Below are 16305 nucleotides of genomic sequence, written 5' to 3' on the forward strand. Positions count from 1 at the left end.
CATCCTTCAGGGAAGGAAATCTGCTGTCCTTACCCGGACTGGCCTACATGTGACTCCAGACCCACAGCAATGTGGCTGACTCTTAACTGCCCTCTGAAATGCCCCAGCAAGCCACTCAGCTCTGGCGCAATTAGGGATGGGCAAAACTGCTGGCCTTGCCAGTGATACCCACCTCCCATGAAAAAATAAATTAAAAAAAAAACTAGGCGTGGGCAATAACTGCCAGTGATGCCCACGAATGAAGTTCACCCAATAACTACCGTGATGCTCATTTCAAATAATTCTGGAACACAATGGCTTTGAGATTTGATCAGAAAAGCTTTTATTCATCAATTTTAAAACAGAAAGCGGACATGCGAAAAGGTGTCGGAACTTCAGGGCAACCCAGGGTTCCTTTAAGTGTGGAAAGTGTGGGCCCACCTCAACGTTTGAGAGGAAATGAGTGAGAAATGGAGGCATCGCAGCTGATGGGGGCTGGCTTCTGGCTCCGTTGCAGCCCACCTGTTTGATTTGGAAATGGGGCGAATCTACCTGAAGGGAGCCTTGAGGGTCCTGGTACACGTTCCATTGTTAGCAAGAGCACCAAAAGAGTAAGAGTTAAGGACGGAAGCCATGAGGGAGAAAATCCCCAACTGAAGATCTCACATCCCTAAGACTCCAGCAGAAACCACGGCAGTGAATATGAGTTGTGGGGCCTCAGGCTTGAGGGTTCCCAGGAAGATGCCACAGAGTCTTCACTTTGTAACTTCTGCAACAATCAAACAAAACCCAAGTTAACTTTGAAAAAGAGAGAGAGTTCTGCAGCATGTACTATGACCACTCTATGCCTCTTCTCCTTGTTGAATTTAGGCCCCTCATGATTTTACAGGCCTATTTTCCTGCAGTTTCCCCTTATTTCCTGCTACCTTCTTCTTTAAATCGGATGTACTTCAACAAGGACTGACTTGAACTCAGTTATTTTCTGTCCCTTTTTGATTTTGCGCACACCCTGATCTTTCCAAAGAGCCCCAAGAGCTGCTAGTGATTCCTGCTAACACTGACTTTTTCACTTGTTTGAACCCTTAACAATTCTTACGCCATTACTGAAGGGAAACACGTTACTGAAGTTTATCAGGACAAATGCAAGAATGCCAAATTTCAAACTATCACAACAATTTACACTACAGGAGAAAAGGGCATTGATTGGTTGGCAAGTTGACTCTGATTGGCAGAGGCATTGCCATGGAGAAAGCAATGGGGAAACTACAGACTCCCCGAGCTTCTAGGCAATTCAAAAAAGTCACAAGGCCTGAACATATTTCTTCTGCTTGCAGAGACCGGATCCCGACTATTGAATGCACATTGCTCCTAGCAAGCATAAATGAGCCACATTACGAACTTGAATGATTATCTTAAATTAGTTGTTAATGTATCTAATAGCGCACTCAGGATTGTTCAACAAGTGCTGCCTAATTGCAGAATTGCATCTAACAATAATAGGTGCTTTGCTTTGGGTTTTTTGCAAGCGCAGGCTGGTTGAGCTAGTCTTCTGTACTCTGTCTACTATGAATCGCTAGAGGAACATGTTGTTGAATTCAATCAGCCAACCGTCGGAATGTATGGCTTATGTAACTAGCATTGCACCAGCAGCGAAATTCATACATGACATTGCTCAATTTTGTGGTTCGGATTGATGGCATGTGTCAGTGAAGGTTTGGAGGAGGTGGCAGGGGGTGGTGACAGGCTATTGGGTGGGGGGGCACCTTTGTTGGTTGGGTGTAGTGCATCTCCACCATTATTTACAGAAGAATTGTCGTCAAAATCTAAACTTACTGTACTTAGAATTTCCAACAGAGCATGGAACTTGGCTCATTGGGCCTGCAGACATGATTTACTTCTCTCTTGACTGGGCAAATGGTCAAGTCCAGCCGTGCAGGACAAGACCAGGGTTGAAGATAGTGGGACAGATATTAGCAGGAAAGGAACAGCAAACCTCTAGTAGACAGAGAGGTTTGAAGCTTCTGGAAGAGGTTGGTAAACTGAGATCTTCATTTTAAAATCGTGAAAATAGGAGCAGGTCATTCGACCCTTCAATCCTGCTCCACCATTCAATATGATCATGACTGATCCTCTATCTCAGCGCCATCATCCCACTCTCTCCCCATACCCCTTGATGCCTTTAGAATCTAGAAATCTATCTGTTTCCTTCTTAAATATATTCAGTGACCTGGCCTCCACAGCCTCTGTGGTAGAGAATTCCACAGGTTCACCACCCTCTGAGTGAAGAAGTTTCTCCTCATCTGAAGATGATGAGTGATGAGTTAGACAGTTTGTCGGAGCTGAGGAGTCAAGAGTGGGGAAAGTTCAGAGCAGGATACAAGCTTTTAATTACTAAATTCAACCCTTGTACAGTTCTGTAGGAACCAGCTCACCTCTGGTGTTGGGGATCTGGGCTTTACCTAGGAGCTAATAAATTGCTCAAGTGGGGCATTAGATCAGCCTCCTCCTACCTGCCTTTTGTTAATGGGCAAAGTGACAGTTTTGTTGGGTGAGGTGACAGAGCCAAGGCAGGAATGAAAGTCAAAGTATGGTGCAGCCAGGAGCTAATTGAAAGGCGCTGGGAGGGGGGTGGGGGGGCAGGAATGAATGGCCTCCTCCTGTTCCTTTGGCCCCCTTCTCTGGTGAATGGAGCTCACCAAGATGAGTGGATGAAATGAGATTGATTTAAAAGTTGCTTGCCAACTTTAAAAAAGGAGGGAGATACCAGAGGGGTTAGGGACAGGGAAGAAAATGTGTTCAAGCAATGCAGGAGTTTTATCCATGTCTGAAGACAGGCAGTGTTGGAAGCTGTCTACACAAGCAGGCTAAACACGGAATCACTGGCAGGAACTCTGGCTGACCGATTTGGAACCTTTCTCCTGGTTAAGGCCAATCACACTGCACCCATACCGCCCTGGCTGAATCCAGGCAATCTGCATTTTTACAGCACCTTAGGAACATGGATTGAAACTGCCGCTGGTGCAGCCCAGGCTAAAGGTCAAATCTGGGCCACAAGCAACTGTGCCACACTGCATAGTACCATCAAACAAAGGGTTCAGAAGAGTGAAGACGATCTTTCGTTACCTCTATCAATTGTGGTGGTGCTAAAAGAGGACAAAAGAAAAATAGAATTGGTTAGCGACTGCCATGTACACAGTTAGTATGTAAACAAAAAATCCCACCAACTCAAACCCTAAGAGTACAGGCTAGGCTTCAAATTTTAAGTTATTGAGTTTAAGGACCATTGTATTGTGATTCTTTATCCAATTCCTAGCAGTGATCAGCCTTTCACTGTCTAGACCAGCATTTGTTGCCCATCCCTAATTGCCCTTGAGAGTGAACCACTTTTTTTTTTTTAAAGTGCTGCACTCCATGTGGTGTAGGTGCACCATGGTGCTGTATGGAAGGGTGTTCCAGGATTTTGACCCAGCCACAATGAAGGAACGGCGATATAGTTCCAAGTGTCTGCTGGAGTTTGGAAGACTAAGGGGCGACTTGATTGAAAAATATAAGATCCCGAGGGGTCTTGACAGGGTGGATGTGGAAAGGATGTTTCCATTTGTGGGAGACTCTAAAACGAGGGGAGTCACAGTTTAAAGATAAGGGGTCACCCAATTAGGACAGAGATGAAGAGAAATTTATTCTCTCAGAGGGTCTCTTCCTCAAAAGGCAGTTGAAGTAGAGTCTATGAATATTTTTAAGGCAGAGGTAGATAGATTCTTGAATAACAAGGGGGTTGAAGGTTATCGGGGGTAGGCAGGAATGTGGAGTTGAGGTTACAATCAGATCAGCCATGATCTTATTGAGTGGCGGGGCAGGCTTGAGGGGCTGAGTGGCCGAATCCTGCTCCTAATTTGTACGTTCATTAAGTTCGTAAATTAGGATGGTGTGTGGCTTGGATCATTAATTCTGTATCCCACCCCATTAGGCCTCAAAGAATATTATTACGAGAGTCGAAGACTTAATGTCCTCTGGTTTCTGTGCTTGGTGCCTTGTGTGTGATGTCCTTCCATTGAGATTACTTATCAAGTTTTCTATCCCATCACACATCTCAGAATCGACATAAAGAAGCAACTGTAAATTTACTGGAGTCATTCAGTAGGGTCAATGACACCAGGCATACTGGGAAGGATGACTGGTAACACTTAGAATTCACTATAACATTTAGCCTTTGAGGCCCATAAATTTCCCATTGCCCCCCCACCCCCCCCAGCTCCTCATAGGTCAAGAATTGATGTGCAATAAGAGGGACTTACGTGATGGTCATACTGGAACCTCCTGAGCTCTTACCTAAAATAGCGCAGAAAATAGAATAGTTAACCAATTGCAAGAGGAATTTCAGTTCAAAATGGCTGACATACAGGCAAATCCCAATAACCACACACTCCAACTCCAGTCACCCTCAATAAGAAATGGAGTTCATTACAAGTTGCATAATATAAAAGCAAAATACTGAGGATGCTGGAAATCTGAAATTAAAACAGAAAATGCTGGAAAAACTCAGCAGGTCTGACAGCATCTGTGGAGAGAGAAACAGAGTTGATGTTTCGAGTCCGTATGACTCTTCTTCAGAGCTGTCAATAACAGTTACCAGTTTGCTTTTAGTGTGAATCACAGGGGAAAGCCACAGCAGGATAACACCGAGGTAAAGAGAGGAGATGAGACCATGGACTAACTGAAGAAGAGGTCAGTGATAGGAAGCTTAGGTTCAATAGCTTGCATTTAGCTGAAAGGAGTGTTCCTGGAAAAGTCAGAGATGTGAGGAGTTTTGCTGTGAGCAAGACAGAGAGACAGAAACACACAGAGAGAGGGACAGACAGAGAGAGAGACAGACAGAGTGGGAGAGACACAGATGGAGAAGCCGACAGAAGGAGATAGCACTGCCCTGCAGTGTGGTGTGGCAGTGACTTTGGTGATGATCATGAATTACAGCAGAAGGCTAAAGAGCCGTGATACACAAACTTTCATTCTGACAAATCACATGAAGCTACTTACCACCGGAGGAAGATGATCCAAAGCTAATCAGGCTGGTTTGAGGATGCAAGGGGTGATGGGAAGAGAAAACAAAGATTTTAAACTTAGTGTGCTGCAAAATGAAGCCTGTAGCAGGTTTAAAAGAGCTGGGATTGGAGGGGGAAAGGTGAGAGGGCAGCAGCATGGACAGATAGGCCAGCACTCTGCCCTGTCATGAAGAAAAGTCATCTTGTGGATTCTTCCTGCTAATGGTCCTCCGAGGGAACCTCAGTGGGAACTGGGGATCTCTCGTGGAACTTTGTCTACAGGATGTCAATAAAGGGTTGGAGCTCCACCATTCGATCTCTCACTACTCCAGTAACAAAAGCTGCCTGATAGATGTCGCTGTTTCCATTGGAAAGTCACTGCCTTTATTTCCAGAATATTTTTTTACCCTCAAGTTTCACCTCTGAGCCCAGCTTTCCTGCAACAGTCAGACATCGATCAGATTCAGTGTGAGGGACCTTGTGACTGGCACTATCCAGCTGTTTACCCATGGGGAAAGCCAAGCCCCTACTTGACCCACTCAGTTCCTCACTTGCCTTTTGTAAAAATTCATTCAAGGGATGTGGGTGTCACTGGCTGGGCCAGCATTTATTGCCCAGCCCTAATTGCCCTTGAGAAGGTGGTGGTGAGCTGCCCTCTTGAACCACTGCAGTCCCTGTGGTGTAGGTACACCCACAGTGCTGTTAGGGAGGGAGTTCCAGGATTTTGACCCAGCGACAGTGAAGCAACGGCGATATATTTCCAAGTCAGGATGGTGACTTGGAGGGGAACTTCCAGGTGGTGGTATCCCCATCTATCTGCTGCCCTTGTCCTTCTAGATGGTAGTGGTTGTGGGTTTGGAAGGTGCTGTCGAAGGAGCCTTGGTGAATTCCTGCAGTGCATCTTGTAGATGGTACACACTGCTGCTACTGTGCGTCGGTGCTGGAGGGAGTGAATGTTTATGGATGGGGTGCCAAATGGGCTGCTTTGTCCTGGATGGTGTCAAGCTTCTTGAGTGTTGTTGGAGCTGCACTCATCTAGGCAAGTGGGGAGTATTCCATCACACTCCTGACTTTATTTATAGTATTTATATGTTAGTCCAGTTCAGTTTCTGGTCAATGGTAAGCCCCAGGATATTGAGAGTGGGGGATTCAGTTATGGTAATGGCATTGAACATCGAGGGGCGATGGTTGGATTCTCTCTTGTTGGAGATGGTCATTGCCTGACACTTGTGGCGTGAATGTTACTTGCCACTTGTCAGCCCAAGCCTGGATATTGTCCAGGTCTTGCTGCATTTGGACATGGACCATTTCAATATCTGAAGAGTTGCGAATGGTGCTGAACATTGTGCAATCATCAGCGAACATCCCCACTTCTGAAGGAAGGAAGGTCGTTGATGAAGCAGCTGAAGATGGGCGGGCCTAGGACACTACCCTGAGGAACTCCTGCAGTGATGTCCTGGAGCTGAGATGACTGACCTCCAACAACTACAACCATCTTCCTTTGTGCTAGGGTATGACTCCAACCAGCGGAGAGTTTTCTCCCTGATTCCCATTGACTCCAGTTTTGCTAGGGCTTCTTGATGCCACTCTTGGTCAAATGCAGTCACTCTCATCTCACTTCTCTTGTTCATGTTTGAATCAAGGTTGTAATGAGGTCAGGGGCTGAGTGACCCTGGTGGAACCCAAATTGAGTGTCAGTGAACAGGTTATTGCTAAACAGGTGCCGCTTGATAGCACTCTTGATGATCCCTTCCATTACTGATGATTGAGAGTAGACTGATGGGTCAGTAATTGGTCAGGTTAGATTTGTCCTGCTTTGTGTGTTCAGGGCATACCTGGGCAATTTTCCACATAGCCGGGTAGATGCCAGTACTGCAGAGGATGGACCCAGAGATGGTTATGGTGGTGTCCAGGACATTATCTCTAAGGTATGATTCTGTAAGGATGGCTATGTCAGGCTGTTGCTTGATTAGTTTGAGAGACAGCTCTCCCAATTTTGGCACTCGCCAAAGTTAGTAAGGATGATGACTTTACAGTGTGAAGATTGCCTTTGTGTTCCATCTGGTTTCATTCCTGTTTTGTGGCTTTGTAGCAACTGAGTGGCTTGCTAGGGCCATTTCAGAGGGCAGTTAAGAGTCATGTAGTGACAGCAGATTTCCATCCCTAGAGGGCATTAGTGAACGACTAACAATGGTTTCATGGTCATCATTAGACTTTTCATTCTAATTTTTTTTTATATTGGATTCAAATTTCACCATCTGCCATGACAGGATTCAAACCCAGGCGCTCAGAGCATTACCCTGGGTCTCTAGCCCAGCGACAATACCATTACACCATCAACTTCCCTTGGGGACATTCACCTGAAAAACTACCAGTGGGACCAGTTATATCTTACATTCTCACCTTCCAGCGACTGGGGCAGGAACAGTAGTTGAATTGCACTCCCTTATCTGTCAACCCACAGTCAAACTTAATGCCCTGTACTTCCACATTACTTGGGATGCCCTCCTGATCTAACTCACTGCACAGAGTCCTGAGACTGCCACTTGGGACCATTTGCCTGAAAAGCTACCAGCGTGACCAGTTACATTTTCCAGGGACTATCAGGCACACAATCAATCTGTACAATGGTCTTGGAAACTTACTTTTGGTTGCCTCCTTCCAGAAGAGTCTTGTACTTCTGAATCTCAGCCTCCAGCTTCATCTTGATGTTCAGAAGGTTCTCGTATTCCTGGCCCTGTTGTGTTATGCTGTTCAGGAGATTTCCCAGTTCCCCTTCCAGCTGCGTGCTCCTGGTGAGTAGGTTCTGAAGCTCCATGTCATATCTAGCGTCTGTGTTGTTCAAAGCGTTCTGCAGAGCAGATATCTGAAAACACCAAGGCAGTTTGGTCATGTAAAGGGCGGTTTGAACGGGCAGCTCAGGGCTGGTTTAAATAGCGATTGGATTAACATTCAGATAAACCCCATGCTCCCACGAGCAGACTGCGAATTGTCAAAGCTCACTTACAGTGCCAAGTAGGGCGTTGTATTCACCATCAAGGTTTTGTATTTGCTGACGCAGTTGAGTCAGTTCACCTTTGCTTGCATCGAGAGCCTGGGTACTCTGTGTGGTCTGTGTGACTTGAATCTGCACCTGATAATCCAGGGAGAGAGAGGTTTACACGGGTGAAGAATGATGTTCCTGAGATAACCTGAGCCACACTGATAAGGAGCTGGTCAAACAGTGACTGTTGCCAAGTAGGCCGAACCAAAACACAAAGATCACCATTGGCATTGACTGGAGAAGGTTTTTAACTGGGAGGTAAAATTCAAAGTATGAAACAAAGATGTGGAAACACAGGTCAGACAGCATTTCAATGTAGCTTTTGAGGCTCGATCCTTCAATGGTCTTCCTCTGAGACACTGAGCTAGATTGTTCACTCCCATCACACTAAGATTGGAGGCAGGGTGGGGTAACTCACCCCCTGCATGCTGGTCCCCTGTCCCTTGGCCATTTTTTGCAGAGGAGGAATGGGAAGAGTTGGTGGCGGTTGGGCTGTCTGCCAATCAGGCTTGCTCAGGATCGCCTAAAAGAGGTGGCAGTGATTTTTGGGTCAGCCTGCAGGTTTGCAGAGGTGGCCGGAGAAGTTTAGCTGCCTCCCCATGGCTGGCCAGGGGGGGCCACTGCTCCAGGTGGGCTGAGAGGCCCTCTGTCTGCCTGGGAGCAGGAGCAGGAACAGGCCACCCTCTAGAGAGAACACTATTTTCTTTCCTACAGTTGTAGAAAGTTTAGGGCGGTGGGGGGGGGGACACCTCCATTTTGAAGTGCACCATCTCTTACTTACCCATCACTGCAGTCTGCCACTCCTTTTAAGCTGGACAGCGTCTAATTGGTCGTCCATCTTACAGAACTCAGTCACCATCCTTAATGGTGTCCCATACAGTGCAGGAGGCTCCTAGCTACCATTTGAACCTGATGGTGTTGTTCAGAGCTCAAAAGGGAAAATTACCATGTGTGCAATACAAAATTATGCACTGATGTAAAATAATTACCAGTATAGACTTGGGTTTGTTCATAAGCTAGGCTGACTCCATGAGGGTGTGGTGGGCTAACAGAAGGAAGTCAGCTGATTATAAAGCGCTTCACACAACTTCAGGACTTCCCAAAGGGCCTTGCAGCCAACGTAGAGCATTTTTTGGATTTGACTGCAGCAGGGGAATCGTGGAAAGGCAAGGGCAAGTGGACACACACCACGTTCCTTCTGGAAAAATAGGTTGGGCTGTGTGAATTTGAATATAAAAGATTTTGAGGAAGTCACTAAGGATGGGAGAAACCCGATAGACATCGTCCACCTGGACACTCAAATAGCTTTCAATGAGGGTAAATCTTGCGTTACAAAGGGGGAATTTGAACCACTAGATTAGGAATTGGCTCCAATCCTTCACGTAGAAAGTTAGAGTTAATGCATGGGGTTCACCTTAGTGACATGTTCCCAGTGGTGACCCTCCAGGGATCACTCCTCAATCTGTTACCCTCCACTGTCTCTATTAACAAAAACCCAGATTAACCAGTCAGTCACTGACTCACCTCCTTCAGAGGTTGTGCGCTGCTGTTGGTGGTGAATCCAATCCTACCTGTTGCTTGTACCAATCGTCCAAATCCTTTTGGTTCTTTTCAGCAATCTTGGTATAATTTTCTCGCATATCCTGCAGGGCTGCAGTCAGGTCAACAGAAGGACCTGCGTCTATCTCAACCTGGATGTCTTGAGTCTTCTGCTGTTGCAAGAGCTTCAGTTCCTGAAAGCACAGAAACCGTTACAATAGTGCAACCATGTCGGGCCACACGCTAAGTGTGAGCTTCCTGCACCTTTTCGAGCCCAATAACGGTGTAAGTGCTGAATATAGCAAGGGAATGTAGGGCAAAATCTTGGCAATTAGTTATTGAGACTGACAGAAAGTGGCAATTCTGACTACAGAGATGAACATAGGGATCAATATTGCACGTCTTGCCTTGGGCTTGGGGTTGCCAACCCTCCAGGATTATTCAGGTCTCCCAGAATTAAAGATTAATCTCAAGGATACTGCTGCAAAAAAAAAAAACACTTGGGAGTAAAGTGATAGGAAGACCTTTTTTATTTAAAAAAGTTAATGGGATTTTTTGCCCCTCATTTTCTTTGATTGATTTATAGCTTTTTAGATATCAAAGCAGTCAAAGGTGATTCCAATGGATGATATGGAGTCTGTTAGCTTTTCAACTGGAAGATGGGCAACCAGTAGTTGAGGAGGTGAAAGAATTGCTGATGCCAATGTGCCACTGGTCCTGCAGGGGAATTAGGGCCAGAAAGGCAGTGGGTGGGCACAGAGGGGTAGAACAAGAGCAGCAGAGAAGGAGATGGGGAATGGATAGAGAAAAGAGCAAGGAAATAATAAGAGGGTAAGACAGAGACAGTGACAACACAGACACATCCATGGAGAGGGACAGATAAAGAGCAAAAGAAAGATACAGCCAGAGAGAGGAAGAGGAAGACAATGAGTCTAATGATGACCATGAAACCATTGTCGATAGTCGTAAAAACCCAACTGGTTCACTGATGCCCTTTAGGGAAGGAAATCTGCTGTCCTTACCTGGTCTGGCCTACCTGTGACTCCAGACCCACAGCAATGTGGTTGGCTCTTAACTGCCCTCTGAAATGGTCTAACAAGTTGCTCAGTTCTCAAGGGCAGTTAGGGATGGGCAATAAATGCTGGCCTAGCCAGCGACGCACCCATCCCATGAATGAAGTTAAAAAATGACAAAGTAAAAGAGGGGTAAGGCAACACAAGAGTAAGAGGCAGAGAGTTTGAGAGGAAGCGAAGATGATGAGAAGCGCAAAGGCAAACTGAAAGTGAGGAGAGGACATGCAGGGGAAGAGAGAGAGGGGTTGAGGAATTAGGTAGAGGGACAGATAAAATGAATAAAGGAGAGAAAAACCTGTGGGGGAAAGAGAGAAAGCTCTGTGGAGGGTGGGGGAGGGAGAGTCCATGCATCTCGGTCTGAAGGAGCGACTGCACATTACCGGACAATTTTTAACCCAACCACCTGGCTGGTAACTGGCAATGCTTGTTTCACACACCAACCGAACTTCACTCGCTTCAACAGAAAATAAAATCAGACAGCCAATCGGAAAGGGTCAATTTCCTAATAGGCGGGTTAGGGTAAAGTGAACCATGATGATCAGAGAGGGTGGGCAGAGAGGATAGGGTGTGATGAATATCTTCACCGAGGCGGGTGTCACACAGCAGGAAGATACTAGCAGCCCACATTTTGAGAGTGAGTGTATGTGCGTGTGTGTGTGTATAATAAGGGGATCCTGGGACACCATTACCCCTCCCCACCCCACAACCACCCAACCTCGCCAACCCCAGGAACCCACCTCATTATGGTTCTTCTTCAGGTAGGCAATCTCATCCTCCAGCCCAGCAATGTCATGAGCCAGATCACTCTGTAGCTGTAGATAGGTGTCCTTCAGTTGGTGAAGTCCATTAATATCACTCTCCACTGACTGTCTCAGTATCAGTTCTGATTCCCACCTGCAACAGACAGTGGAAACAAAAAAAAAAAATTCAACATTAGACACAGTTAGAGAGAAAAAAAAGACAACGAACCATATCAAGCCGTGTCAGGGCGATAGCAAAATCCCAGGACATACAAGTGGAGATGTGGCTGCAGGGGGAGAAGGGAACCAAATCAGCTTTTCTTTTTAAATCTATTTTTTCATGAGATGTGGGCGTCACTGGCCAGGCCAGCATTTGTTGCCCATCCCTAACTGCCCTTGAAACAAGTAGCTTGCTCAGCCATTTCAGAGTCAACCACATTACTGTGGGTCTGGAGTCACATATAGGTCAGACCAGGTAAGGATGGCAGACAGGTTTTTATGGCAATTGGTAATGATTTTACGGTCACCATTACTAAGACCAGCTCTGAATTCCAGATGCTATTAACTGAATTTAAACTCCACCAGCTTCCATGGTGGGACTTGAACTCTGGTATTGACCTGAGCCTCTGGGTTACTAGTCCAGTAATGTTACCACTACACCGTCATCACTTCCCCACCCCCAAAGCTTACTTGTTTTTGAAGTCTTCAGCTGCTAGCTTGGCATTGTCAATCTCCAGAGCAATGCGGGAGTTCTGCATGATGGCATCGAGGATCTGGGGAAAATGAAAAGGAGGCAAATGATTAATAGGAGGGCAGCTTGGAGTCCAGCAAAAACGTGCATTTGTATAGCGCCCTTTACAGCATAAAACATCCCAAGGTGCCTTTACAGGAGCGCAGTCAACTGAAATTGGCGATAAGAGGAGGAATGACGAAAGGTCAAAGAGGAGGGTCTTAAATGAGGGGCACCATTCCCCTCTGGATGCCCACTCACACAGGCACTTTCCAGCAGGAGTGCTGGGAAAGTGATCAGGATGGGCCTTTCTCCTCCGCTGCTATATGTCTAAGTGACACACAGTGGCCGAACTTGAGCCCTGGGGAATGGCTGTCAAACAATGCCTTAAGTTATTGCAAAATGACAGTTTGGAATTGAATGCTGAATCTCCGCAGATCCTATAAAGACAATAAGTTGCAGCAAGATGCAGACTAGGCAAAAGTTCTTGTGAGAGCAAATTTTGCTCCGGTAGTATCCTGATACTGCAGCTTTATAATTACTCTCTTTCCAAATTTAGACCAGGGTCTCCCGGTACAGGGGGTGTTTATCTTCAGGCTGGGGAACAGGTGTTTATCTCCTGTACCTGTGTTTATCCCCTGTTACCCCCTGTACACAGGGTGTTTATCTTCAGGCTGGGGAACAGGTGTTTATCCCCTGTACATGTGTTTATCCCCTGTTACCCCCTGTACACAGGGTGTTTATCTTCAGGCTGGGGAATAAGTGTTTATCCCCTGTACCTGTGTTTATCCCCTGTTACCCCCTGTACACAGGGTGTTTATCTTCAGGCTGGGGAACAGGTGTTTATCCCCTGTACCTGTGTTTATCCCCTGTTACCCCCTGTACACAGGGTGTTTATCTTCAGGCTGGGGAACAGGTGTTTATCCCCTGTACCTGTGTTTATCCCCTGTTACCCCCTGTACACAGGGTGTTTATCTTCAGGCTGGGGAACAGGTGTTTATCCCCTGTTACCCCCTGTACACAGGGTGTTTATCTTCAGGCTGGGGAACAGGTGTTTATCCCCTGTTACCCCTGCACACGCGGTGCTTATCTTCAGGCTGGGGAGTAGGGAGAGGCTTTCATGCTCAGAGCAAAGTTAGATTTAGATTGCCCCAGAAATCAAATGAGGGCAAATGCACGCTGCCCCTCCCCTTCTGTCTCCTGCATCATGTCAGTTCTAATTCTCTGCTATGGGTGTGCCCACACCTCCCTTAGCTCAAGTGCAGTTCTAAAGGTGTCAGAGACACACACACACACACACACACACACACACACACACACACACACACACACACACACACACACACAACTTGGATATTCTGCAGGGACATTAATGGCTCCACTCACCCTCCAAATACCCCTCCCCACACGCTCCACCCACCCCCCCCCCAATACCCCTCCCCACACGCTCCACCCAACCCCCAATACCCCTCCCCACACGCTCCACCCAACCCCCAATACCCCTCCCCACACGCTCCACCCAACCCCCAATACCCCTCCCCACACGCTCCACCCAACCCCCAATACCCCTCCCCACACGCTCCACCCAACCCCCAATACCCCTCCCCACACGCTCCTCCCTACCCCCAATACCCCTCCCCACACGCTCCACCCAACCCCCAATACCCCTCCCCGCACGCTCCACCCAACCCCCAATACCCCTCCCCGCACGCTCCACCCAACCCCCAATACCCCTCCCCGCACGCTCCACCCACCCCAATACCCCTCCCCGCACACTCCACCCACACCCCTGATAACCCTCCCCACACATTCCACCCACACCCCTGATAACCCTCCCCACACATTCCACCCAACCCCCAATACCCCTCCCCACACGCTCCACCCAACCCCCAATACCCCTCCCCACACGCTCCACCCAACCCCCAATACCCCTCCCCGCACACTCCACCCACCCCCAATACCCCTCCCCGCACACTCCACCCACCCCCAAAACCCCTCCCATATGCTCCACCCACACCCCTGATAACCCTCCCCACACATTCCACCCACCCCCCGATACCCCTCCCCACACGCTCCACCCACACCCCTGATACCCCTCCCCACATGCTCCACCCACACCCCTGATACCCCTCCCCACACGCTGCACCCACACCCCTGATACCCCTCCCCACACGCTCCACCCACCCCCAAAACCCCTCCCCACACGCTCCAACCACCTCCCCAATACCCCTCCCCACACACTCCACCCACCCCCCCGATACCCCTCCCCACACATTCCACCCACCCCCCGATACCCCTCCCCACACACTCCACCCACCCCCCCAATACCCCTCCCCACACATTCCACCCACCCCCCCAATACCCCTCCCCACACGCTCCACCCACCCCCCGATACCCCTCCCCACACGCTCCACCCACCCCCCGATACCCCTCCCCACACGCTCCACCCACCCCCCCAATACCCCTCCCCACACATTCCACCCAGCTACCATCAGCAGAGCCCGGCTCGTCCTCCACTGCCACTTCAACAGACAAGAGGGGGAAACTTGACACCTGTATTGCAAATAAAAGTCGCACGTACAGGGTCAAGCACATTGTTCGGACCTGTTTTTCAGCAGGAGATCCAATTCTGAAATAGGAAATACAAGCAGGGGCAGAATGGGAAGAAGAATAAATCTCCTACCTGCTGCTGAATGGGTCTGACTATTTTATCATACACAGACCAGTCAAATCCTTCGATGGACTTGGTCCCGTAGCTCAGAATCTCTTTCTCCAGCTCCTTGTTGGATTTCTCCAGCGACCTCACATTCTCCAGGTAGCCTGCCAGGCGCTGGTTCAGGTTCTGCATGGCGTCTTTTTCATTGGAGATCAGACCCATGCCTCCCAAGAAGGTGCTGCTGCCGCCGCCGCCGCCGCTGCCCAGACCGAGAGCAGCCGAGCCGAGCTGGAAACTTCGATTTGCGCCGGCGTAACTTCCCAGACCTCGGCTGCCGGAGCTCATCAGGACCGACCGGGAGCTGGACATGGATGGTCTCATGGACAAGTGGGACAGACTCATCGAAGACATCCCTGGGCTCGACCGCCTGCTCTGGGTGAAGCTGCTGCTGCTGCTCCTCAAACCCCTTGTGGCCATGGCTGAGATCAACTGAAAGTTGGCTTGTGACAGGGAAGCTGCAGATGAAGGAGTTTCAGGGGTGAGGATCCGGGAGCTGAGAGTGTCCCTTTATCCCAGTCACAGAGGGGCAGAGCCTCTTTGCAGCCCACGCCCTCCATGAGCTGATTGGGCAGTGGGGATGGGCGAAGGGGGTGGGTGTGTAGAGGAGGTGGGTTGGTAATGTAGCCGACGATGTAGAATGGGGCGAGAAAGGAGTGGTAGGTAGCGGGGTGTTCATTGTACAGTAATTGAGTGTTAACTGTGTTCGGATAATGAGATATAAATTAGGGCCTCACTTTTGCTTATATTCATACATAATTTATATTATAACATAGAAGCAAAGGTGAAGATCCCATTTAGATCCACCGTCTGAATACAATTAGTAACTTGTAAATTTGCAAGTAATTCATTCACCCGGTCTCCCACATTCTACCCTCTGTAAACCTAAAACACTACAGCCCATGTTTTAACTCGCACTGAATCCCATTCACCTACAACCCCCTGCGTTTGCTTACCTACGCTCAGTTAATTTGCAATTAACACACAGCAAGGCCAGCATTTGTTGCCCATCCCTAATTGCCCTTGAACTGAGTGACTTGCTAGGCAGTTAAGAGTCAACCACCTTGCTGTGGGTCTGGAGTCACATGTAGGCCAGACCGGGTAAGAATGGCAGATTTCCTTCCTTAAAGGGCATTAGTGAACTAGCTGGGTAGACTAGCTTTCAATTCCCGATTTATTAATTGAATTTAAATTCCACCAGCTGCTGTGGTGGGATTTGAACCCATGTCCCAAGGGCATTAGTCTGGGCCCCTCAATTACTAGTCCAGTGACATCACATATAGGGGGCTGGAAATCTGAAAGAAAAAAATAGTGCAGCAGGTCTGGTAGCAGCTTTGGAGAGAGAAACAGAGTTAATGCTTTGAGTGAATATGACTCTTCTTTGGAACTTAGGCTCCATTTAGCCAGGAGAACTCTCCTGCTCTTTTATTCAACAACAAGAACTTGCAT

General features: G+C 48.1%; 1 protein-coding gene across 1 annotated transcript; it reads right to left on the reverse strand.

Annotated features, from left to right (window-relative positions):
- Nucleotides 1–298: 298 nt before the first annotated feature.
- LOC121271433 (keratin, type I cytoskeletal 47 kDa-like) lies at nucleotides 299–15351 on the reverse strand. The gene is made up of 10 exons (XM_041177439.1): nucleotides 14827–15351; nucleotides 12104–12186; nucleotides 11411–11567; nucleotides 9633–9794; nucleotides 8026–8151; nucleotides 7664–7884; nucleotides 5014–5045; nucleotides 4275–4308; nucleotides 3103–3122; nucleotides 299–748 (listed from the first exon to the last, which is right to left on the reverse strand). Exons 1-10 carry the CDS (start codon nucleotides 15274–15276, stop codon nucleotides 735–737), a joined length of 1299 nt encoding a protein of 432 aa, XP_041033373.1. The 5' UTR covers nucleotides 15277–15351; the 3' UTR covers nucleotides 299–734.
- Nucleotides 15352–16305: the final 954 nt, after the last annotated feature.

This window comes from Carcharodon carcharias, chromosome 30 (genome assembly GCF_017639515.1).
Source record: "Carcharodon carcharias isolate sCarCar2 chromosome 30, sCarCar2.pri, whole genome shotgun sequence".
NCBI classification, from domain to species: Eukaryota; Metazoa; Chordata; class Chondrichthyes; order Lamniformes; family Lamnidae; genus Carcharodon; species Carcharodon carcharias.

Excerpts from the sequence above, each read along its gene's own strand:
- LOC121271433 (XM_041177439.1), bottom strand. The coding sequence starts at position 15,276 with ATGGCCACAAGGGGTTTGAGGAGCAGCAGCAGCAGCTTCACCCAGAGC. Across the intron at positions 11,568-12,103 it reads GCTGAAGACTTCAAAAACAA|GTGGGAATCAGAACTGATAC; the intron begins GTAAGCTTTGGG and ends TGTCTGTTGCAG. Across the intron at positions 5,046-7,663 it reads CTGGAAGGAGGCAACCAAAA|CCTGATTAGCTTTGGATCAT; the intron begins GTAAGTTTCCAA and ends TCCTCAAACCAG.